This window comes from Rhinolophus hipposideros (genome assembly GCF_964194185.1).
Source record: "Rhinolophus hipposideros genome assembly, chromosome: 24".
Classification (NCBI taxonomy): domain Eukaryota; kingdom Metazoa; phylum Chordata; class Mammalia; order Chiroptera; family Rhinolophidae; genus Rhinolophus; species Rhinolophus hipposideros.
Window position 1 is genome coordinate 24,526,604 of NC_138070.1, and position 26,646 is coordinate 24,553,249.

At 41.9% G+C, this 26,646-nt stretch overlaps 1 protein-coding gene across 6 annotated transcripts; it reads right to left on the reverse strand.

Annotated features, from left to right (window-relative positions):
* Positions 1-4,200: 4,200 nt before the first annotated feature.
* TMEM218 (transmembrane protein 218) lies at positions 4,201-26,270 on the reverse strand. 6 transcript variants are annotated; one of them, XR_013992555.1, is made up of 5 exons: positions 25,182-25,285; positions 10,790-10,899; positions 9,618-9,720; positions 5,983-6,169; positions 4,201-4,319 (listed from the first exon to the last, which is right to left on the reverse strand). XR_013992555.1 is itself a non-coding variant. In XM_081037983.1 (5 exons), the coding sequence occupies exons 2-5, from the start codon at positions 25,182-25,184 to the stop codon at positions 6,035-6,037; spliced, it is 351 nt and encodes a 116-aa protein (XP_080894109.1). In that variant the 5' UTR covers positions 25,185-25,372; positions 26,123-26,270; the 3' UTR covers positions 4,479-6,034. The 6 variants fall into 6 exon arrangements, 5 of the variants coding, with proteins under 5 accessions (XP_080894109.1, XP_080894110.1, XP_080894108.1 ...); XM_081037983.1 differs by lacking the exon at positions 4,201-4,319 and adding an exon at positions 26,123-26,270 and having other exon boundaries at positions 4,479-6,169; positions 25,182-25,372; XM_081037984.1 differs by lacking the exon at positions 4,201-4,319 and adding an exon at positions 26,082-26,131 and having other exon boundaries at positions 4,479-6,169; positions 25,182-25,372.
* Positions 26,271-26,646: the final 376 nt, after the last annotated feature.

The window sequence follows — 26,646 nt, forward strand, 5'->3', positions numbered from 1 at the left end:
GATCCATTGGGAGGCTGGGCTGGTGAGGGAGCAGGGGGAGGAATGCAGCAATGAAAAGAACGAGAAAGAAGCTCTTGGTAGATCTTAGCACTCTGAGGCGCCCACTAAAACTGAAGTTGGGGGGAAGGAAATTCTTCACACATCACGTGTGTCAGGGTGGGAGCCCTGAGAATTGGAGAGTGGTACTAGAGATAAAGGAGCAGACCTTGTATATTACAGACTGGGAGTAGGGAGAGGATGGAAGATAGAGGGTGCAAGGAGGCAATTCTTAGAAATTGAAGATGGGGCCATATATTGTGGTATGCAGAATGCTGCCCCTCCCCCAAGAGGTCACATCCTAATTCCCAGAACCAGCGACTACATTATCTTACACGGTAGATGAGAATGCAGATGTGATTAAGGACCATGAGATGATCAGGGTGGGCCCAATGTAATCACATGGCTCCTTATAAATCAAAGAGGGAGTGTCAGGTGTCAGATTAGAAGATGAAGGCTTTGGAGATACAGGGAGGGTGTACCGGCCAAGGAATGTGGGCAGCCTCTAGAAGCTAGAAAAGGAAAGGAAATGGGATTTCCTTCTAGAGCCTCCAAAACCTTTATTTGAGCCTCATGGAACCCACTGCAGATTTTTGACCTCCGGAATTGTAAGATAATAAATGTGTATGGTTCTAAAACACTAAGTTTGTGGTAATCTGTTACAGCAGCAATAGGAAACTATTACATGTTCTCAGTGTAATACCGGCGCAACATCAATTAGAAGACAGGAAAACTGAAGAAATCCCCAAAGAGTAAAACACCAGTGGAGGGGATGTCTGAGCAGTATTTGGGTACCGTGTACCTGCTACACGTGCCACAAACCCAAGAGTTCTCCGAAGGCAGGGCTAAGTGCACACCCATTACCATACCCACCAGGATGATGAAACCCAGAATAATGGCCTCTGTCATTCTGTCTGTGGTGTTGGGCCCTGCTTTTGATCCCCGCTGTCATTTCTTAGGTCCTAGGAAGCTAAGACAAGGGTGTATGTTCGGGTGGGGGTGGGCGTTGAAGGGGGTTGGAAACTGTTTTTTTCTTTAACAGCAAGCACCATGGTCTGCTAGAGACAGAGATCAAGAAATACGCACATTCTTGGCTTGTGGCTTTGGTTCTTCCATTGCTACCTCTGAACACCAACCCAAGTATCGAACTACCCAGGTGCACAGTGCTTAAGAGAGACATTGCTGTGTAAGTCCTTCTTGAAAACTCAATCTCCGAGCTGCCCCATTGTTTAGTAGAGCTAAGCAAGGAGGAAAGCCAAAGCCTAACAGAACAAAGACCCGCCAAAAACACAAAGTTTCATCAGTGAAGTTGTCTCTAAGGTACCGCATAGCATTTAACTGCTTTGCACGGATTCCTGGCCAATCTCTAAGATTCTAGATTTTCCACTAGTCTCAATTGCTTCTCCTCGGTATTTCTATCAACTAGATTTGCACTGGTCCCTCCTTTTTCCTTTGTTTTCAATTTATGGAGCAACATAGTATAAACTCATTAAGAGATAAGACTGGAGCCAAACTTCCCGACTTCTGACCCTGTCTCCTATCTAAGCCCTAGCAGAGTGACCTCAGGCAAATCACCTCACTACTCTGTGCCTGTTCCCGTCTGTGAAATGGGGATATTAACAGTACCCACTTCATAGAATTATGTATTATTTACAACATAATGTATAAGGATTCTGAGGATTATATATTACTGATAAAGCATTTAGAAAAATGTCTAGCACATGTTTGCTAAATATAATAAAAACTGTGATTTCAGCATGTGAAGAATGAAATATTCCCAAGAACTTGGATGGAAAAACAGATCAAAGACTGAATTCCATGAACCCCTCCAATCCTGAGTTTTATGCCCCTTTGAGGACAATCTTCCCTAGATTCATTCCCATACAGTTCTGGTTCCCACATCTGGAAGCTTGCTCCTACATTACCAACAGCCAAATACTTATAGGTTTAAGCCAAGAAGTTAAGATAGAATGTTTATTATTTATACTGCAAGTGTTAATTAGGAATTCTTTAATGAAACCTTTACCTTTTGTTGAATATGCGGTTAAGGAAATGGTGGGTACAAACAGGTAAAAAAACAATGTAAAAATAAGGCATTGTTTGAAAGCCAAAAACAATTTTTTAAGCTTTCTGACAAATGAGGTATCAGGAACCCTGGTGTCAACTTTGAGCCCCTCTACTAACTAGCTGTGCAACTTTTAAAATCCCTTTATCTCTCTACCTTCTTCTCATTTGTCAAATAATTACAGCAGGTTTCTTTACACATTGAATTAAAGTTAAAGTGAAACACAAGCGCTTCAACTGCAGCAGCAAAGAGATAGAGTTGATTTCTTTTTTTTTTAGTTTGTCTTAGAGAACAGAACAAGAAACGGATTACTTTGTTAGAATAAAAGCACTTAAAAGTAATTTGGACACCTTCATCCTGGCAACCTAGACACCTCAGAGCCTAGTTCTCGGATTGGCTCACACCACCAAGAGCTTTATACCCAACAGCAACGAGAAACGCTGAATGGACGGCCACGAGAGTATATGCAGCAGGAGAACTGAACATTGTACAGTAATTTTGATGAATTTTTAAATATCTGATATTGTGCATCAGTTGGGAATGTTAGCTTTACTTTCATTTTTATAAGTGAGAGATTTAAGGAACTTGTCAAAAAAATTACCTATGACATTTATACAATGGAGTACTATGCAGCCATAAAGAAAGAAATCTTACCATTTGCAACAACATGGATGGACCTAGAGAACATGATGTTCAGTGAAATAAGTCAGACAGAGAAAGACAAATACCATATGATCTCACTTATATGTGGAATCTAAAGAAAAGAATAAGTGAATGAACTAATCAGAAACAGTTTCGGAGACATGGAGGAAAAACTGAGGGTTGCTAGATGGGAGGGGGGATGGGGATAAGGGGGAAGGTGAAGGGATTAGAAAACAGTCAGTAACCACAAGATGGCCACGGGGTTTTGAAAATTAATTTGGGGAATATAATCAATAATGTTATAAAGATTTTGTAGGGTATCCAATGGACACGTGTCCAATTTGGAGACCACCTCAGGGAAGATGTAGATGCCTGATCACTGCACTGTACACCTGAAGCTGAAGCTGAACAATAATGAATGTCAACTATAATTTTATATATATGTATATATGTATATATATGTATGTATATACTTACAAGAAGGGGAGTACAGCATTAGGAGTAGAGACAGTGGAAATGTAATGGCTCTGTGCGATGTCAGAGGGATAGTGGATGGGGGCAGGGGGGTTCACACAGTGTGAGGGATATAAATGATAAACGTCTAAGTATTACTTTGTCTTGTGCACCTGAAACTAATAAAAAAAAAGATGACCTGTTTTGCGGGCTTGAGAGACTTCTGAAACATAGCGCACCGCGCCACCTAGTGGATCAGACGGATGTCTGCACTGCAGGGGGAGAGTGGTGTCTTAATTTAACTTTTGTTAGGATACAGTTTTCAAAGGCTATGAAATATAGCCTGTGTTTTCACACAGAAACCCTGACTGACTCTCCCTCTCCGCCTTCTTAAACAGTGGGGATCACCACAGTCTCCGTGCCACCGGATCCCTCTGGGTTAGGGAACAGTATAGCACAGCCTGCTCTAAGCCATTGATCAAAGAATGATGAACGGGACATTAACATAATTTCTGTTTCTATTTAAGCACGACCTCCAGGAAGTGCACAAGGCGTGCCATATCAGACACTGGTTATAGGGGTGCCCCAGGTAGCACTCGCAGTGAAATTCATTCTGTGCCCTCTCAACCTTCTCCTTACCCCAACACCGTGAGGTTTTAGGGGGTGCTTGGATATGACTGCTTTGAGTATGAAGGTAGAAAGTAATCCATCATTCATTTCACCACAGCTGGTAGTTATGGCAGGCTGAGCTAAAAAATACTTGGTTCCAAGTATGATTTGTGCCCTTAACACACAAGCCTGCCATTTACATATGTGAAAATAACAAAAATTGGACAGCAGTAGTGTTTGGGAAGGAATTTCGTTTCCAACCATACCACATTTTTCTCCATGTAGTCACCCAAAACTTCAATAGCCATTATCCACTGATCTAATAGTTGGACACCTTTATCGAGGAATAAAAACGATGGACTCATGGTCAGGAACCTACAGGAGTCTTCCTGAATTTGCTTTTTCAGCAAGCCTCTCAGAAGGTGCCAGAAGCAGCCTGCGCGTTGTTAGGAGTCCATGCTGCTCTGAGTGGGCCCAACATCTCTGCACAGATGCGCCGGAATCGGGAGGCTCCCTGCAGAGAGGAGTGCAGAGAGGCCACAGAGAGGCCACAGCATCACTCTCCAGCTTGCCCCACCTCCCTTAACACTTCTGCATTCTCCCTTTTCCCTCCAGTCAGCTGGGGCAGGGGTGGGGTGGGGTGAGGGAAGAGATGTTTCTTTTTTCTTTTCTTACCTAAGGGCCCCAGGCCAGACTGAGAAACTATTTCCTTTGAAGCTTTCTGTGACAAAGCCTTATCTGCAAAGTTTTTCCAAACTAAGATAGAGACAGTTCAAGGGTAGGGATAAGTGCACCTGGCCCCCATCATCCCATGACTCCCCACAGTCACCAGTCTCCACTTTTAGTGTAGAGCTTAACCCCTGCTGGGGTGGCAGGACTGGGTACCTTCTCTACCATGACAACAGGATCCAGGAGAGAAAGCGGAGAAATGACCCTAACTTCCTCACACCTCTCAATCAAAATCCTATAAAGCTCAGTGTGGTTTAAGTCCAAGACAGGGCATGGAGCCTGCCATACCTGAGCGTGCACGCTGGGTGTTATGTGAAGCTTGGGCAAGTTAATCTCTTTTATGCCATAATTTTTTTTCTACTTTAAAAATGGGGAGACAGTGAATAAATTATTGTAAAAACTAGGTAAATTCAATTTAAAAGGAACTAATGTACTGCTAGCATATAGCATGTACTCAAAGTTCTCTTTCCAACTCGTTTTCTGGTTCTTAATTTGAAGACAGAAGATCCTTCTTCAAATAGCTTTAGGGGGTCGGGATGAGACTGCCAAAGTGGAACCAGCCCAGAACCCCTCCGTTTAGTGACAAATTTCACTTGGCCTAGGATCTCAGACAGGTATAAAGTTGTATCTAATCCTGGGAATACACATTCCTCACCAGCTTTGGAGAAAGGGCTGCAAAGACGAAACAGATGACAATAACCCCAAATGGACCTTATGGGAGTTAAGTAAGGCACACAGAGGCCACCAAATCCTGGAAGAAACAATCCAGAGATACACAGCAGCAAGATAAACAGTCAACACTTCCACACCCTTCCTCTAATCCCTAAGTCAATTTGAAATACAGAAATAGAGTCAGAAAGCTGTGGCCAAGAATTTGAAGTGAGAGCCAGCCCTCTGGTTGGTGTGCATTGCTTTATTAGAGCAGAGGGCAGTGACATCACCGCCTGTCGTGACTTTTGTGGCATGATATGCACTGAATGGTCAACAACCAATACCTCGGTAAGGTATTGGTTAATACATTAAATACATCACATTAAAATAACCTTTTGAGTGTTGAGTGCCTGTCCTTTCCAAATGAGCCCAACCTCATGACTAAGAATTTTATGTATTATCAAAAGGATCAAATTTTTCCATTTGCTGGATAGCAGAAGCCAAGTGCGTCTTTTCCCCAAATCCACTTACTGGTGTCTTGATTGAAAATCTACTCTGAGCAGATTACTGTTACTATTTCCCTTACAAAACAGATGGAGAACCCAAGGGACAGGTGTTAAGAAGACAGCAGTATCCCTCTCAAGTTGGTGAGATCTGTCTCCAAAGAGACAAATCTGCAGCCCGCTGTCTGGAGACCAGTACTCAAGAGATTCGTCTCAGTGATGACTGGATATTCACCGGATCTCCAGGCATGAAGGCTGTCAAAACAAGGCTCCTAACAGTGTCTTTCTGCTCACCAGTGACACCAAGCGATGGAGAGAACCTGGTCTTGGTTTTCACCAGTGGGGCTCAGCAGGACCTCAGTGGTTTGGCATAGACTGGCTCCAGCATATGATGAATTAGAACCAAGAAGAGAGCTCCAAGGAAGACAGCCGTGAGGAAGGCCAGCAGAACATAGCGGCCTATGAAAAGGGAATCCACAATCTGGAGAAAGAAACATCAAAGAAGAAATTACGATCCTTTCAGCACCGTGGCTATGCTCCTCTGAAATCTTTGATGAATGGGCACAGAGTCTGTTCATATTTGTAACTTCTAGTAACATCTTGCCCTGAATCTCCTTTGTAAGTGGTTAAGGAAGAACCTTTTCTTAACTTCCTGAGCTGGAGTTACAAGATAAAGAAAGGATTAATGAAGTACAGGAAACAAACGCCTCGATTTAGGAGGTTCATAAACACTTTGAACATCCTGGATCGGTTCTTTCATGTTCTGGAATCATGTGCTACGTTATCTGAAAGCATTTGTGAGAAACTTGCTTGGTCTTAGAAAGGCTCATATTCGTTGTGTTAACTTTTTATTATGGAGAATTTTAAACATACATAAAAACACAATAGTATAATAAACCCCTATGTACCCAAGATCCAAACCCTCAAATCATCATTCCACTGCCAATGCTGGAGGGTTCATTTTCAAAATGAAAAGGTCACTCTTTAAAACTTTCATCAGAAGGCTTCTAGACCCTAACATTCATAACCTAGCATTCCTAGGGTTAGGAACAACGGCCATTTACCTGAGATACTAAATAAGAGGACAGATAACGTACCCCATATCATACAGTGCGCTGCCTGGCAACCAGTCATCCTTGAGGCCCTAGAGCTATGAGTCTTTGCTAACAAAAACCTATAATTAGCGTTGGCTCTACCCACTTGTCTACTGTCCACTGCCAGAGCTCTACAGCCCCTAGATCCAAATGGTGGTGCTTAAACTTGGGGAGAAAAAAGCAATTTAATCTACCGAGCTAATAGACCAACTACACAAACCAAGTGACTGGGTGACTTCACAGCCTCCAGAAGCTTTGAAAACCCTACACCTAGAAGAGAATCCAAAATACTTGACAGGAGATTCTTATAGACAGAATAATGGCATGAGAATGCCCACATTTTAATCTCCAGAAAGAGTGACAATCGTAGATTACATGGCAAAGCAGAATTAAGTTGGTAAATGGAGCTGAGCTGGCTAATTAGCTGACCTTAAAATAGGGAGATTAGCCTGGATTATAGAACCCAGGAAGGGCCCAATGTAATCAGTGTCCTTAAAAGTGGAAGAGAGAAGCGGAGTCAGAGAGATGTTACCTTGTAGGCCCTGAAGACGGAGCAAGGGGGCCCCCAGCCAAGGACAGCCCTAGAAGCTGGAAAGGGCAGGAAAACAGATTCGTCCCTAGAATTTCTGGAAAGGAATACAGCCCTGCCAGCCCCTTGGTTTCAGCCAAGTGAGACAGATTTTGACTTCTAACTCACAGAACTATAAGATAATAAATTTGCATTGTTAGCCACTAAGTTTGTGGTAATTTGTTACAGCGGCAGTAGGAAACTAATACGGGGGGTGACACACCAAGCCCCTGTCAAGCTCAAGCACTGCTACTATTGCTGAGGCCCAAAGACACCATGAAGAAAGGGCTGCTCCAGAGACACCCCCATAGCCAACTTACAGCTGAGGTCAGTTTGATCAGACAGCTTTCACATAACTTTGACCTTGGCTCCAGTACTGAACAAGTCTCTTGCGGGCTACATGTTTGCTCGTTCGACACGTTTTACTTTTTAATTAGCCAATTAGCAGGCCCTGGGTGCAGAAGGCCCAGGTCATGTATTATTGATAGGTATTGAGCCAGGCTGCTGCAGGGGCTGGTTCTCAAACCTGAAAATGAGAACTCCGATCCTGCTGGCCATGCTGACGAACCTCTTTTGCTCGAGCCCCATTCTTCTCTCCTGGGTCTGAAACTCATACGACAGAGGCTAGAGGGATTGATTTCAGGATAGTGTTTGCTCTGTGCCCTTCTCTCAACATTCACATCTGCAGCAATCGAAAGACACAGCGGCCTTCATCGCTCTCCTGCTTTGAGACAGGGAAGCAGAGGTGGGAGCCTGGCCCCAGCTCACACGGTACTCACATTGATAGTGGTTTCCAAACGCTGACAAGAGAACCTGGCATGGATGGAAATAATTCCTTACATTGTGTGCTATTATTTCCCTGGGAGCCTTCAGAACAAATTTCCTCCCTTTTGCCATGATTAGTCCTAGACAGAGATGGAAATATGTGCTGATTTTAGTTCAGGAGTAATATAATTTTGTGTCCTGTTGTCTAGTGTCGAAACAGTTACTTATGAACTCTCTGTGATGGCCCCTAATACTCCGTTGAATCCCTAACAGTGAATGTTTTGAAGACAGAGCTCAGCTTCAATCCTTGCTCTGACTCTTTCTACCGTGTTTTCCCCAAAATAAGACCTAGCCGGACAATCAGCTGTAATGCGTCTTTTGGAGCAAAAATTAATATAAGACCCGGTCTTATTTTTATTTTACTATAAGACCGGGTCTTATCTAACATGATATAAGACTGGGTCTTATGTTAATTTTTGCTCCAAAAGACGCATTAGAGCTGATTGTCTGGCTAGGTCTTATTTTGGGGGAAACACGGTATACAAATGTATGACCTTGGGCAAGTTACTTTAACCTCTTACAGCCTCAGTGTGCTTGCCTATAAAATGGGGATAATAGTGCCTACTTCATACTACCTAAGGTCAGCTTGAGATTTTAATGAGGTAGCACAAACGGTATGCTTAGCACAGGACCTTGCACAGGGTTGTCCCTTAAAAGTGTTAGCTATTTTATTATCACCATTCCTACTTAAAAAGTTAAAGGGGAGGTGTGAGAGGAAAGAAGCTAATAGAAGAAGTAATGGGGCACAAGAAGTCAAACCCATTATCCAGCTCATAGGAATCTATGCCATGTATGGTAAGGCCAGAGCCCCACCCAGGAATGAACCAGAACGGTGGGGTGTCCAGAGATGGACTATGAGAAAGATGATTAAAAAAAAATCCATCCAGAGAGGTGGGTGCTGGCAGATGTGTCCAGAAATGAGGACCAAAGGAACTCCCTAAGAACTGTGAATACTGAACTCATCTATCTGTATAGCTTCTGCTTTCAAAAAGAAAAAACGGTTCACCTTTCCTCACTGCTCTTCTCTATGAAAAGTATTGTCTTTCAGCACCTGAGGGCACTGCAGAACTACAGGTCCAGGATCTGAGTTTCTGAGCCCAGGCCACCAGGAATGGGCACGCTTCGATATCGGGACCAGGCCTATTCCTGTTCTTAACCCATTTTCCCTGTCTCGGCCCCATCGTCCGTATAAGATGGCTTTTGGACACACTGCTCGTTCAACTTGATGCAGACGGGAGTCAGAATGAGATTCTCTTCCTGGGTGATGGGGTGGGGAATGCAAACCTCTTCCTGAACGTTCCCCATCCTTGTTTTTACCTTACAAATCTCCCAACACTGGTCAGCCACCCTAACATCAGGGACACCGCAGGGCAGGAGTGAGGTTTAGATCAAGACAAACAGGAGTTACAACTCAGGAGGCAAAACGAAACCAACAGTTTTACCTTCACTTCGACCTCTGGGGCTGGGCTTTCACTGGCTCGGGGGAAGAGCAGCAGAACTGACGTGATGATTAGAGCACCGAGGAACACAAACATGACAGAGAACCTGGGGTCAAGAGACAGAGTGTGAAAGCACTGTTTAGTTTCCTCTCTAGTCAGTCAGGCCTGGATGGGCTCTTCCCTGGGGCTAGTTGCTATGCTTCAGCCCATTGACAGAGCCCAGAGACCTGCTGTCAACACTGCCCCATGAATTTAGAAATGTTTTCCCCTTCATCCCAAACCCTTTCTCCTACCGTGTTTCCCCGAAAATAAGACCTAGCTGGACAATCAGCTCTAATGCATCTTTTGGAGCAAAAATGAACATTTTATAGTAAAATAAGACCGGGTCTTATCTAACGTAAGACCAGGTCTTATATTAATTTTTGCTCCAAAAGACGCAGTAGAGCCGATTGTCTGCCTAGGTCTTGTTTTCGGGGAAACAGGGTAGACAGGTACCAGCTGGATACATTCCTGCTTATTCCTGGCCAATCCAAATTCCTAAGAATGGGAATTGGTAGTTTTCATTTTTGCCTCTGCACAGTCACAATGTTGAAAAAACAAAGCAGCCCCTCCCTCACCCCCACTTCTGTGTTTGTTTTTAGAGCAGTATGCTTTAGTATGTTATGTGGTTATGTAACACACTGCTTCGTGCGACACTGTGTGGCTGGAGAGTACAACACGGTAACGCTGCTCCAGTCAGCTATGTCCTGACTCTTTTCTGAAGTCGGCCCTGATGGAGAGCCTGGTCATCATCCAGCGTGACTTCTGGGTCTGGGCCCAGGTCTAAAGCCTTAGGGAATGGACTATGCATCTGCCGTAAGTCTGAACAGTTAAGAAACTCACACACGTACAACCCCAAGAAATTCAATAGGCAGTGGAAACAGATTTTCTTTTTGTCTCATGTCCCACCCCCCCATCTCCTCTACAATAAGAATTGAAAAATACCACTTCCCATCTCCTCCCACCTCTGCTTCAGAGCTAATAACACGGTTTGTGCTCATGATAAGCGGTTAAAATGCAACTCACTCAAAGTGCCAATACAACAAGGATCTTCTGAATTCTACATGTGTAATGAGCATCAGCAATTTCGCTTCTAATTGCTTTAGCACGGACCCCGGCGGGAAAGAATGCCTCACCTGGCTACCCCGGCCGCTCTGGACAACAGCACGCACAGCAGCAGCACCAACACCCACAGCAGGGCTAAGAGGAACACACCGGCCCCTACTCCGAGCACAGTGCCAGCCATCTGTGGGGAGAGGGATGATGAGCCCTGCACTCTGCTCAGCCCTGGGCCGCGGGGCAGGGCGAGGGGCTTCCCAGCTCTCGGAGTGCAAGGTGTTCAGACAAACACAGCAAGCCCGGCCTCAGTATGGGGAATTTCTCATGATTGCTGTGTCCGGTCTTTGGCAATGTCCAGTCTCAGAGGCCTTAATAGGAATCACACATTTAGAACCTACCCTCCCTTTCTGGGGAGGACTGAGAGGTTGCTTTCTGCTCCGGGTGGGTCATTCCAAATTAGGTATCTGAGTTCGTTTGTCTTCCCCCAACTGGCAACAGGAAGCTGAACCCTTCCTTGATACAAACCCTAACTGGAGGGTCACAAAAGACCCCAGCGCCCCAGAGTACCACATGGGCTCAGGCGGAAGTTGGAGCTCTCAGGTTAAGTCCCTGCTATGAGCTTTGACTCACCGGGCAATCACAAGACAGAATGTCCCACTCTATTGTTGAGTTTCTATTCATAAAAGCAAGCAAACTCCTAAGTCTTTGAAGAAGAAGAAGAGGTGGGGAAGGAAGGGAGCCATCACTATTTCGGAACAGTCACTAAGAGCTAAGCACCTTACAGACAGATCTCATTTAATCATGTCAATAAGCTTCTGAGGTAGGTATTATTATATCCATATTACAGAGGAGGTTACTGAGGTATAATTGAAGGGACATGTGTTAAACTGGGGGGCTTATGGCAACAGCAAGCCACGGTTCTCTCACAGTTCTGGAGCCAGAAGTCTGAAATCAAGTGTTCTCCAGGCCACGGGAGGATCCATCCTGCCTCTCCCAGATTCTGGTGGCTCCTGTCATTCCTTGGCTTGTGGCCGTATCCCTTCAATCTCTGCCTCCGTATTCACATGGCTTCTCCTCTTCTGTCTTTTATGAGGACACTTGTCATTGAATTTAGGGTCCAAAGAATCTGGTATAATCTCATCTCAACATCCTTAACTTAATTACATCTGAAAAGACTTTTTGTTTCCAAATAAGGTCACATTCACAGGTTCTGGGCGTTAGGATATGGACATATTGGGGAGTGGGGGGCACCATTTGACACATTATAGTGTAATATTACATTATAGGACATCCTGATTTTCCCTTGCAGTACCAGAAACAAGTCTTAAGCAAACAAATGCTTCCTCAGGTTGATGGTTTTCTTTACCATAATGGTTTAAACACCACAAAAATTATTATCTATGAGAAGTTATTTTAAAAGTATTAGAAAGGAAGCCCTCAGCAGGAACTGCCAAAAAAGAAAAATTATTCAATCATCGTTTTTACATGCCTACACCATGCACAGCATTGTGCTATGAGCTGGGATCAAAAATAAGAGATCCTCTGACAGAAGCTTACGGCCTATTGGAGAACACTGTTATGTAAACAACTATCCATATTACATTCTGAAACGTAGGAAAACAAAGTGTGAACTGAGACAGTGAGGAGGCAACTTTGCATGGGCCCATTTGGGGAAGAAACAATGCGGCAAGATGACAGAGTGAAGGGAAGGGTGGGCAGAGAGAGGAGGGCAGATGAAGCGAGCTCGGTGGCTCCCACTTGCATCTCTAACCTCACTGGGGCACATTCTCCCCTCCTGAGAGCACACAGGTGTCGCCTCAGTAACTCTAACATGCCCAGTGTTTCCCTGCCTCTGTCTGGGTCCTTATTCTTGCTGTTTCCACTGCTTGGAATTGACTCCTCACCCTAAACAAGCCTTCCTCTATCTGCAGGGCTGACTCTCCTCATCCTTCTGATCTCGGCTTTAAATGCAGCCTCTATAGAGACATCTTCCCTGACTGCTAAAGTAGCCAAAGTAACCCCCCCCGAACAATTACTTACTCTCCAACACTCTGATTCCATCAGAGCACATCTCACAAACTAGTTTATATTTTTATGCACTGTTACAGGTTCATTTTCTGTCTCTCCAAGTAGAATAGAAAACTCCATGAGGACAGAGCTTGCTCACTACAGTATTATCAGAGATTATAATCAATAAACATTTGTTGGATAAATAAATGAAGCAATGCTAACAAGTCCACAAAAATCAAGTGAAGGAGGGGCAGGACCACAGGTAGTTTCAGAAAGATGACCATTCAGATCAACATGCTGGACAGAGCTAGCAAGGGAAGTACCTCACACAACAGGAGACACAGAAAAATGCTTAATGAAATAGGACAGAATAGGACAGAAAGAATTTAAAACACAGTGGAGCTCAAAGGCAATAAAGAAAAACACAGCAGATGTCATCAAAATGGCGGCGTGAGGTGAGCCTCTGTAAAGCTCCCCTGGAATTTACAACTAATCAAACAACAATAACTCCACAAAGAACTACCTGCACAGCAGACAGGCAAGACGAAGAGGCCCACTACTGAGTTCACATCCAGGTGGGCGAATTGCCTGAGCGGGGGAGGAGAGAAGGGAGAAGTGCGGGGACGGAGCCGCGTGGGCGCAGGACGCAGACCTAGCTCAGTGCTCCGAGCTCACTGCTCCCGGATCTTCCGCAGCTGCGGGAGAGGAAAGAACTCGGACTGCTAGGGCTCCGCTTACGGCCCACAGGGCTGAGGGGGCAGCATATAACACGGCTGAACCCAACGCTCACGGCAGATACCTCGGAGCAAAGACTGAGGGAAGAAGGCTGAAAACAGTGGTTTAAGCCCTCACTGCCGAGCAGAGAACGAAAGCCTTAGGCACGGAGACTAGCCGCCCCCTCCCTACCCTCCCAGAGCTCACCCCGCCCCCACCTGCCCGGTGCTAGAAGCGGAACAGTAGCAGTGCCAGATCAAAATAACAGAATATTTGTTGTTCTGAGAACTGTGGACTGCAGACACAGATTCGCAGCTCAACTAGTTCCGGCAAAGGGGAGGGAGCTGTGGAAGCGGGACCAGCTGTGGGGGTGGTCGCCGCCATTGCTCTGGGCCACCTCTCACAACTCACCCCGCCCCTGGCCCCACGTATCTGGATGGATCCCTGCAGGAGTAAACAGAACTGCTGAAACATACGGGCTCTGAATCTGGTGCAGAAAGAGCTTTGGAACTTCAAAAGCTCTCCGCATCCCCACAGGGACGTGGCACCCTATAGCCCAGGCGAACTGTTAACAGAGGAGAAGCCCGTTTCCCAGGGAATCCCCCCATTGTGTGAGAAGCTGGAATAGTGCAGAGAAAACATAGCACTACTGTGTGAGAGAAAAAAAGGCTGCAGTCGAGAGAAAATAAAACATTCTACCAACAAGTACTGAAAAACAAAAGAAAGACCTCTTTCTATCAACCTGTTGCAGAAGCCACTCCTGTAAATGTCTAGGAAGAGAAATAATAAATCAGTAATTGCCATGAATGACCAAGGCAACAAAACAGCTCAGAAAGAAAGTGAAAAGTCTCCAGAAAAGGAACTTAAAGACATGGAAATATGTGACTTAAATGACAGGTAATTCATGACTGCAGTTCTGAAAAAACTCAACGAGATCCAAGAAAACAGAGAAAGGCAGTTTAATGGGCTCAGAAACACAATCAAAGAGCAACATGCGCATTTTAAGAAAGAGATTGAAATTTTAAAAAAGAACCAAATAGAATTTCTGGAGATTAAGAACTCAATAGAAGAAATTAAGAATGAAATAGCCAGCTTAGGTAGTAGAGTTGACCAGATGGAGGAAAGAATCAGTGACATCGAAGATAAAAACCTGGAAATTACATGGATGGAAGAAGAAAGAGACTTGAGACTTAAAAGAAATGAAAGAACTCTACAAGAACTTTCTGACTCTATCAGAAAGAGCAATATAAGAATAATGGGCATACCAGAAGAAGAAGAAAGAGAGAAGCGAACAGAAAATATATTCAAACAAATCGTCGATGAGAACTTCCCAAATTTGTGGACAGAACTGGATCCTCGAATCCAAGAAGCAAACAGAACACCTAATTACCTCAATCCCAACAGGCCTTCTCCAAGGCACATTTTATTGAAGCTGTCTAAAATCAATGAGAAAGAAAGAATCCTCAAGGCAGCCAGGGGAAAGAAGACGGTAACCTACAAAGGAAAGCCCATTAGATTATCATCAGATTTTTTGGCAGAAAGTCTACAAGCCAGGAGGGAGTGGATCCAAATATTCAAACTATTGAAAGAGAGAAATTATGAGCCAAGAATAATATATCCAACAAAGATATCCTTTAGATATGAAGGAAGAATAAAGACCTTTGCAGACATACAGAAGCTGAGGGAATTTTCTAATACACGACCTGCACTACAAGAAATACTAAAGGAGGCTATTCGACCACCATCAACAGGGACAATTTGTGGCAACCGAAACATAAAAAGGGGGAAAGTAAAGGCCTGAACCGGGATATGGGAATGGAGAAAGTAAGCGGAATACTCTAAATATCAAACTTTCTTTTACATAAACTTAAGGGTAACACTCAAAAACAATCCAAAACTGAAATATATACTGTAATAAAAGAAGAAACAAAGGGAAACATCATAGAACACAATCACACAGAAATAACAGACAACAACAAAAAGGCAAAGAAACAATGGAGACACAGCCTTACCAGAAAACTAAAGATAGAATGACAGGAAATCCTCACATATCAATAATCACCCTAAATGTAAATGGACTGAACTCACCAATAAAAAGGCACAGAGCAGCAGACTGGATCAAAAAACTAAACCCAACCATATGCTGTCTCCAAGAGACACATCTCAGCTACAAGGACAAGCACAGACTCAAAGTGAAAGGGTGGAAATTGACACTCCAGCAAATGGCACCCAGAGAAAATCAGGTGTAACCATAATGATATCAGATGAAACAGACTTCATCTGAAAGTCTGTTTGAAAAAGGATGAAAAAGGTAACAAGAGACAAAGATGGACATTTCGTAATGGTAAAGGAGACTATACAACAAGAAGGGTGAAACAGTCATCGATATTTATGCCCCCAATCAGGGAGCACCAAAATATACCAAGCGACTACTAACAGAACTAAAGGGAGAAATTGACCAAAACACAATTATACTAGGGGACTTAAATACATCATTGGCAGCTGTGGATAGATCATCCAAACAGAAAATAAATAATAAAATAGCAGCCCTAAGTGACACATTAGATGAAATGGACATAATTGACATATATAGAGCACTTCATCCTAAAACATCAGACTATACATTTTTTTTCTAGTGTACATGGAACATTCTCAAGGATAGACCATATATTGGGACATAAAATCAGCCTCAGCAAATTTAAGAAGATTGAAATCATACCAAGCATATTCTTTGATCACAAGGCTTTGAAATTGGATATCAACTGCAAAAAGAAAGCAGGAATAAACACAAATACATGGAGATTAAACAACATACTTTTAAAGGACGACTGGGTCAAAGAAGAGGAAACTAGAGGAGAGATCAAAAGATACATAGAAACAAATGACAATGAAAATACATCCTACCAAAATTTTTGGGATGCAGCGAAAGCAGTTTTAAGAGGAAAATTTATATCATTACAGGCCTATCTCAAGAAACAAGAAAAATCCCAAATAAGTAACCTCATGTTACACCTTAAAAAACTAGAAAAAGAAGAACAAATGAAACCCAAGGTCAGCAAAAGAAAGGAAATAACAAAAATCAGAGCAGAACTAAATGAAATAGAGAACAAAAACACAATAGAAAAAATTAATGTGACAAAGAGCTGGTTCTATGAAAAGATTAACAAAACTGACAAACCCTTGGCTAGACTCACTAAGATAAAAAGAGAGAAGACACTAATTAACAAAATCAGAAATGAAAAAGGGGAAGTTATCACGGACACCACAGAAATACAAAGGATCATCCAAGAATACCAAGCACTTCAATAACCTAGAAGAAGTGGACAAGTTCTTATAAACATATATAGCCTTCCTAGGCTGAACCATGAAGAATTGGAAAATCTAAACAGACCAATCACCAGTAACGAAATTGAATCAGTCATCCAAAACCTTCCCAAAAGCAAAAGTCCTGGACCAGATGGCTTCACTAGTGAATTCTACCAAAACTTCAAAGAGGATCTAATACTAATCCTGCTCAAACTCTTCCAAAAAATTGAAGAAGAGACAGTACTCCCTGACTCATTTTATGAGGCCAACATTACCCTGATACCAAAACCTGGTAAGGACAACACAAAAAAAGAAAACTACAGACCAATATCTCTGATGAATACAGATGCAAAAATCCTAAACAAAATTCTAGCAAATCGAATACAACAATGCATTAAAAAGATTATTCATCACGACCAAGTGGGGTTCATCCCTGGGGCACAAGGATTGTTCAACATCCGCAAATTCATCAATGTGATACATCACATAAACAAAATAAAGGACAAAAATCATATATCAGGGGCCCGCCCGGTGGCGCAGGCGGTTAGAGCTCCATGCTCCTAACTCCGAAGGCTGCCGGTTCGATTCCCACATGGGCCAGTGGGCTCTCAGCAACAAAAATAAATAAATAAATAAATAAATAAATAAATAAATAAATAAATAAATAAATAAATAAATAAACAAAAAAAATTCATATATCAATTGATGCAGAAAAAGCATTTGATAAGATACAACATCCACTTATGATTAAAACACTTAATAAAATAGGTATAGAAGGAAAATACCTTAACATAGTAAAGGCCATATATGACAAACCCTCAGCTAATCTCATATTTAGTGGTGAAAAACTGAAGCCCTTTGCTCTACGTTCAGGAACACGACAGGGCTGTCCCCTATCACCTCTGCTTTTCAACACAGTGTTGGAAGTCCTCACCAGAGCAATCAGGCAAGAGAAAGAATTAAAAAGCATCCAAATTGGGAATGAAGAAGTTACAGTGCCCCTCTTTGCAGATGACATGATGCTATATATAGAAAACCCTAAAGACTCAACCAAAAAGCTTTTAGAAACAATCAACGAATACAGTAAAGTTGCTGGCTACAAAATCAACGTACAAAAGTCCATTGCATTCCTATATGCCAACAATGAAATCTCAGAAAAAGAAATACAAAAAACAATTCCTTTTGCAATTGCAGCAAAAAGAATAAAATACCTAGGAATAAACTTAACCGAGAATGTGAAAGACCTATATGCTGAAAACTATAAGACATTTTTAAAAGAAACTGAAGAAAACACAAAGAAATGGAAAGACATTCCATGCTCATGGATTGGAAGAATCTACATAGTTAAAATGGCCATATTACCCAAAGCAATATACAGATTTAATGCAATCCTCATCAAAATCCCAATGGCATTTTTTAAAAGAAATAGAACAAAAAATCATCAGATTTGTTTGGAACCACAAAAGACCCCGAATAGCCAAAGCAATCTTAAGAAAAAAGAATAATACTGGAGGTATCACACTCCCTGACTTTAGCTTGTACTACAGGGCTACAATAATCAAAACAGCATGGTATTGGCAGAAAAACAGACACATAGACCAATGGAATAGAATTGAGAACCCAAAATAAAACCACATAAATATGGACAGATAATTTTTGACAAAGAAGCAAAAAACATACAATGGAGAAAAGACAGCCTCTTCAATAAATGGTGCTGGGAGAATTGGAAAGCCATGTGCAAAAGAATGAAACTGGACTGCTATCTGTTACCATGTACCAAAATTAATTCAAAATGGATCAAAGACTTAAGCATAAGACCTAACACAATAAACTGCATAGAGGAAAACATAGATACTAAACTTACGGACTTTGGGTTCAAAGAGCATTTTATGAATTTTACTCCAAAGGCAAGGGAAGTAAAAGCTAAAATAAACGAATGGGACTATATGAAACTTAAAAGCTTCTGCACAGCAAAAGAAACCATCAACAAAATAAAGAGGCAACCAACTGAATGGGAGAAGATTTTTGCAAACAGCGCCTTCAATAAGGGGCTAATATCCAAAATATACAAGGAACTCATGAAACTCAACAACAAAAAAACAAACAACCCAATTGAAAAATGGGCAGAGAACCTGAAGAGACGTTTCTCCAAAGAGGACATACAAATGGCAAATAGACATGAAAAAATGCTCAACATCACTAATCATCAGAGAAATGCAAATAAAAACCACAATGAGATATCACCTCACACCAGTCAGAATGGCTATCATCCACAAGACAAATAGTAACAAGCGTTGGAGAGGCTGTGGAGAAAAAGGAACCATCATACACTGTTGGTGGGAATGCAAACTGGTGCAGCCGTTATGGGAGGCAGTGTGGAGGTTCCTCAAAAAATTACGAATAGATTTACCATATGACCCAGCAATCCCTCTCCTGGGTATCTACCCAAAACATCTGAAAACATTTATCCATAAAGACACGTGTGCTCCAATGTTCATTGCAGCTTTCTTTATGGTGGCCAAGACATGGAAACAACCAAAATGCCCTTTGACAGATGAATGGATAAAGAAGTTGTGGTATATATACACAATGGAATACTATTCGGCGGTAAGAAAAGATGAAATAGGACCATTTGTGACAACATGGATGGATCTTGAGAGTATAATTCTAAGCGAAATAAGTCAGACAGAAAAAGCAGAGAACCATATGATTTCACTGATATGTGGTATATAAACCAAAAACAACAAAAGAACAAGACAAACAAATGAGAAACAAAAACTCATAGAGACAGACAATAGTTTAGTGGTTACCAGAGGGTGAGGGGGATGAAATATATGGTGATGGAAGGAGAACTGACTCTGGGTGGTGAACACACAATGGGATTTATAGATGATGTAATACAGAATTGTACACCTGAAATCTATCTGATTTTACTAACAATTGTTACTCCAATAAATTTAAAAAATAAATAGCAACAGTAAAAAAAAAAAAAGAAAATCTCAAGTGCTATCAACAACAATGTAACTCAAAGCCTGAGTGCTGAGCAGACTGAGCCCAAATGTCCGAGGGCTACTGAAACCGGATGTGGTCCTTAGGAACGGTCCCTCCTGGACAGGTGAGATCTCACACCCACAATGCAGAGAACTACAGCTGAGAAGAAGACATAAAAGTAGACCCTGAAAGGGCTCACCTGTCTTTGAAATAGGAACTAAAAAACTTGCTTCTGACTTAGCTGGAAGGAAGCTGGCTGTACCTCAAGCCATGGGTGAAAAAAGAATAACCCAAGAGAAATCTGAATCCCAATCCTACATTGCCTGCAGATGTCGGGTTCAAATCACAGTACAGATATGACATGGAATCCTGAGCCGTAAGAGTACCATGAAAACTGGGTTAGAAGTGAGAAGCCCCAAGGATCCCAGCAGAGACAGACAGAGACCCTCCTGCAGGCGTGCCACCGCAGGTCAGCACGAAGGCTCCCAAAAGAGTGTAAAAGATGTTTGCAAACTTACAAAGACTGAAACGGAATTCACCTCACATAGATCCACTTCGGCAAGAAGGAAAATGAACCAAGGAAGAAGGCATGAAATGTAAGGAACAATGTGAAAAAGAATCCTGGGGAATACTGACAGCAAAGCTTCCTGTAATGATAAATAAGGACTAATTTTTTGAACAGTTAAAAACAAGCAAGAACTAAAATATTTGTTCACAGTTACATGGAGGATGAGAAAGGGGCAGTTTCAAGTTAAACCGTTATTAACTTCGGTTATCATTTTGCTCTGGTGGAGGTGAGAGTTAATGATTACCTGTAGGCTTTGTTAAGCTAAATATGAATGTTTAAAAATCATATAGGTAAACACCAAAGATGGTAAATTTAATGTGCTTATTACCACAAATACAAAATAAGCAAAAAAAAAAAAAAAAAAAAAAAAAAAAAAAAAAGCTGGGGAAGCAGTATTAGTATCAAGCAAAAAGAGTGTAAAGCTTTGAAAAATATTAATAGAGACAGTCACAAAAGGAATAATTTAACAAAAAGGTACAACTCAAAACAAATATGAACCTAAACCAAAGCCTCAAAATACATAAAGCCAAAAATTGAAAGAAACACTGCAATAAATGGACAAACCCACAAATTTAGTGGGAGATTTTAATATACCTCTCCCAGACACTGAGGGATCAAGCGGATAAAAAAATAAGAATAAACATTTGACAAAGGGATGGACAAATGGCCAATAAATGTGAAAAGGTGCTCAACTTCATTAGTCATCCGGAAATTACGAATGGAAATCAAATTGCAGTACCTCTAGACACCCACCAGAAGGTCTAAAATGAGAACAACAGATAACACCAAGTGTTGCCAAAGGTGGGAGGTAACCCACACACTGCTGGTGAGGTGAACTGTTGGAGGCTTTGGAGACCATGCGGTGGTATCTGATAAAGCTGAACAGACATGTGCCCTAGACCCAGCTCTTCTCTTCCTAGGGGAGTTCCCAACAGAAATGCACATATACGTTCACCAGGACATGCACAAAAGTTCGATGCAGCCCTATTTGAAATAGCCAAACACAGAAACTACCAAAATACTCATCAATTGAATGGATAAAGTGTGGTATTATACATACAAGTTATTCATTCATTCATACAATGGAATAGCATAAAGCAATGAGAATGAACAAACCACTACCCAGGAATGTGGACGAGTTTCACAAATAGTGACTGATAAAAGCCATTCTGTGTAATTTCATGTATATAACCTTCAAAAACAGGTCAAACTAATTTTGGGATTAGAAGTCAGGAGCATAGTTACCTTGTAGGAAGTAGTGAGTGGAGAGGGCAGGGAGAGGATTCTGGGGTACTCATGAAATTTTGTTTCTGGATCTGGGTGTTGGTTACATGGCTTTGTTATTTTTGTTAAATTGTATCTAGCTATACATGCCTGATTTATATACTTTTCTGTATGTGTGTTACATTTCACTAAAAAGTTTATATTAAAACGTTTACTTTAAAGAAAGTGTCTGAAGAGACCTATCAGCCAAATGTAATATATAGACTTTGTTTGGGGACTGATTCAAACAAACCAATTGTAAAAAACCTTTTATGAGATGACTGGGAAAATCTGAACAGTACAGTATCTGGTATTTGATGATATTAGGGAATCAGTATTTATTTTTTTTAAGTGAAAAATGTGGTTTTTTAAAAAAATGTGATGGAATTGTGGTTACAGTGCTAAAAGATTATTTATGATATACATCACACACACACACAATACAGATAACAGAAAATGATGTCTAGGAACTTCAAATTATCTGGGGGAGATGAGGTGAAGGGAGCTAATATGAAACAAGACTGGTCTTGAGTTAAATGTTGAAACTGAGTGATGAGTACATGAGGGTTTGCTGTACTATTTTCTATACTTTGAATATATTTGAAACTTTCATAATAAAAAGACGTGTATGAATATGTATATATGTATAAGTAGGAACAAATCTAACAAAAGATGGGTAAGATTTTTATAGCAAAAATTGTGAAACTTTATTCAAAGTTCTTTTTTTTTTAAAAAGACCTAAATAGAAAAATAAAAGACCTGAATAGAGAAATAACCCATGTTCCTGGATGGGATGATTCAACCTTAACAGATTTTAATTTTCCTAAACCTATCAATTCAATGCAATTCTAACCAAAAATCTCAAAATAATTTTGTTTTGTGGAACTTGAAAACTGATCCTAAATTCATATGGAAAAGCGAAAGCCCAAGAATAGCAAAAACAATTTTAAGAATGAGGATGGAAACTTGCCTTCCTTGTTACCAACTGCTACAAGACACATTATAAAACCAAGGTAATTAAAACAGTGTGATAGTGGCATAAAGACACATGGACCAGTGGAATAAAATAGGGAACTCAGAAACAGATCCATGCATTTATGAGGGCTTTGTACAGAACAGAGCTGGCTTTACGACTCAATGGATTTCATAGGTGGTGTTGGAGCAAATGATCATCCAAATCAGAAAATAATAAAATTACATCTCTATATCATACACAGAAGCCCGTTTTAAAGGGATTCATAATAAAACAGCATATGTTTAAATATACAAATGTTCAGGCTGACTACACTAGAATACATAACGAAGTACAGCAGTCAGATGGTTGCACCTAAACTTAGAATCACCATGAATGCAAAAGCTACAAATGCAGGCCGATGCAGGTATGTTGTGTGGCAACTCAAATACCACGAGCTGGGCTGCCTTCAAGTTATGAGGTTTTTCTAGAGTGAAGTACAACTCTTGTTCAAGTTCCAAACCACAAATAAGTATAATTTCCCCTTGATTTACATTCGAGTTGCATTCCTGGAAATTTTACTATATTAAACTGTGCCAAAAAATACATTATGTTTATACAAAAAATAAAGTTAGATTCTAGGCTCAGATTATAAATGAGTATCCTGTGGGACGCTCAAAAGTTGTACAGGATACAGGATAACTCTTCACTGTGATTGCAGAACATCCAGCATCCCCAGCCCTTCTCTGTGAACCCCAGTGTTGCCTCCAAAATCACAATAACCAAATATGCTCTCAGGAATTCCAAAATGACCAAGAGGCAGTAGAACCCCCCTTGGAGAATCACTGTTCTAGAAAAACTCTTGCACATAGAGACATGTACAAGGATGTTCCTTTATAATAGCAAAACATCTGAAAAAACCTAAATGTCCATCAAGGAGAGAATGGATACGATATTATATACTCATAATGAACATCTAAAATGAATGAATTTGATCTACCTGTATTGATATAAATATACCTTAGAAATAATGTTAAGTGACAAAAGCAAGTTGCAAAAGGAAGCCCAAAATATACTTCTATTTTTAAAATAGAAAAAAATCTAAATAGCAATATATATTGTTTATGAAGTACATATATACAGTAAAAGTATAAAAACATGGGCATAAATGATGTATAACAATTCCAGAAGAGTGTCTGTCTCTGGAGAGGGGGAAAGGAAGGGAAATGGGGTCAGGAAAGAGAACAAAAGGGACCTGAACGAAATCTGTGATGTTTTATTTAAAAAAAAAAAAAAAAAAAAAAACTTAAGCAGACATGCCAAAATGTTAATGTTTGCTAATGTAGTTGGTAGGGCATAGGTATTTGTTATACCATATTTCCCTGAAAATAAGACCTAACTGGAAAATAAGCCCTAGCATGATTTTTCAGGATGACACACCCTGAACATAAGCCCCAATGTGTCTTTTGGAGCAAAAATTAATATAAGACCTCGTCTTATTTTCGGGGAAACACGGTACTACCCAGTGTAATAGTTTTTGAAAATTTTCAGATAATTCTTAATTTTTAAAAAGGTAAGTAGTTTCAAGGTGCATATGAATTGAGATCGGAGAACAGAGATTGGTGACCAATCAGAATGCTATTGCAATTCTCCAGATAAGACATGTTGAGGGTCTGAACTCTGTCTTAGCTGTAGAGATGGAAAGGTCTCTAGGGAGAAGGCATTAGAAAGGACACAGGTTTCCTATGTGATTGACTGAGCTGATGGAACTATCCTTAACAAGTGTAATTGCTGCTGTTTTGGATATTACACAAATAACTTGTAAGACTTAGACCAACTCTAACACCTAGAATACAGGGCAAATGGTAGTTTAAGCTGGGATTGTTAGAAATATTGCCCATCAATCCCCCACAGAAGCTTAAAAATTCATGAGACATTGGGTTCAGTATATGGTATGGCTTTAAAGTAATGAGACAAATATCCCCAAGCTCTTATAAGAATGAAGTTCATCACTTTATAACCAAACCATACATTTTCTCAGTAAGAGTGAAAAGCAAGGGCTGGATATAGTATACAGGGCTGTGGGGAACGAGTGAACATTCTAATCATTTTATGTTGTTCAGTTGTGATTTTAATGTGAATAATATTCATGATTATTTCCCATACTGGAACAGCTAAATCACTGAGTAAAATTTGATTAAAAAAATAAAAACAGCAGTGTTTTTATTTAATGTCCAGGGCTTTTTCAAACCTTCTTTGAGAACTGATGGCCTAGCCAAGCCGGTTTCCAGAATAAGTCCATTTACTGACCATCTGTGGCATTTAAAGCAGGTAGATTGGAGTTGGAATAAAATAATCTGCCTAAATTTGAACACCCAGTTCAGTAGCTGACAAGAACAACTATAGCGCCAATTTGTGCCTTCTGTGCTCATCCTGTGAGGTCTTTCTTTGGAAAGAGTTTACCTAAAACTTTTTTGTAGTGCATTCTTCCTTCATTTAACAGTTGGCTCTACATACCTTTCACCCAGCTCTCCGAGAAAACGGATAGTGGCATTCACGAAGGTGAATGACCCCTGTGCCTGTAAGTAGCCTACTGGATTCAAAATTCACTATTCACCAGTGGATCATGCGTCAGAATAAAAATGGCCATTACGTGATGACTTACCATCCAGTATAAAGGTGGATTTCATGTAAAGTAACCTGGCCCTAGTGCAGCTGTGGTGGGGGACAGATATCTCACCCACGCCAGGATTTTCACAGACTCAAGCCCATGAAGGCAGCAGAAAACAGTGGGTTAGAAGAGTGACGTGACTTCTGGGGAATTCCTTTTCATTTTCCTTTACAGCTGTTCCAAACCTTGAAAAATAATTGGGGGGGTGGGGGGGCAGGAAGGCGGACAGAGAGGGGAAGTGATTGCTACACTTTACTTTTCTACTTGAAACACTTCACTATGGTTTGAATTTTAAAATATTAAATGATGCCTCTACCTTTGTAAAATTAAGTAAAATGCAAGTCGGGAAATAATTGCCAAGCGACCTAAATGCCATCGGAGTGGTATCATCTCTTAAGGAAATGACACACAAGAGGAATCAACGGACGCAGACCACGTCCTTCTCCCCGCTCCTCCTGGGCTGCGTTGGCATGTGGCCGTGCCAGGCCATGCCCGTCCGTCATCACATCGCCCAGGACCCGCCACTCAGTGGGGCTCGGGCAACAGAATATTGCACGGGTCTCACCTGCCGCCCCCCACCCCCGGGTGTCACCTTCACACTGTCCGCCCGCTATCCCCCGGTACTTGGGACAGAGATTAAGGCTTGGGTCATAAGGTATTGCATCAGGAGCTGATATTTCACTTTCTTAGAAGCATGAACAATAAAACATTCCTCCCTTCTCTGCCCGCAATTTACTACTTGCTGGCCGCCGGACCTCGGGTCCGAACGGGAGGTGAGGGTGGTCTGAGGGGTCCGCGCCCCGCCTCCCGCCCCGCCTCTTCCAGCCCCCTCGGCCCCAGCCTCAGCCATTCTCCCATTCACCATCCTCTTCGCAGGCAGGCGGCCCCACTCACCTCCGCCCTCCCTCGCGTCCCCTCCCGGACCCCCTACTCACACCTCGCAGGTCCGCGGGTTCCAGCCCCCGGGATTTTGGTCTGCTCAGGACGAATCACAAGTGGGCTTTCATCCAGGCGGTCCTGGATTTACTAATCAGCGTCGCTCTTTCAACGCCCTTCTCATTTGCCCACGCCCGCCGCGGCTCCAGGCAGCGTGCAGCGTGGTGGGTGGATACATTGTATCTCGTTACGCCCTCCGATTGGTCGGGGCCAGTCAGCCTGGGCCTCAAGCGCGATTGGATAGAAGCAGTCCTGGCTCCGCGGACGCCCCACCCATTGTCAATCACACCATCCCTTAGGTAACCCGCGGGACCATTGGTCAGTCTAGCCTGAGGGCGGGTTGTAGGGCGGAAGAGAGCTGCTTTCCCGGCCTCCCTCGCTGTTACTATGGAGACTGTAGAGCGCGGCCACCACGCGAAGATCCCGGCAACCCCTTCCCCCACCTCACAGTGCAGAGACGGGCACAGCAGTCTAGACGTTAGTGCCTGTCCTGGGATTTAATGGGCATCTCAGGCCCCGGCCC

Bases quoted from the DNA above. Each gene is read 5' to 3' on its own strand.
- TMEM218 (XM_081037983.1), bottom strand. The intron at 9,721-10,789 runs GTGAGGCATTCT...TCTTGACCCCAG, and splicing joins AGAGCGGCCGGGGTAGCCAG to GTTCTCTGTCATGTTTGTGT. The intron at 6,170-9,617 runs GTAAAACTGTTG...TTCTTTCTCCAG, and splicing joins CCCCAGAGGTCGAAGTGAAG to ATTGTGGATTCCCTTTTCAT.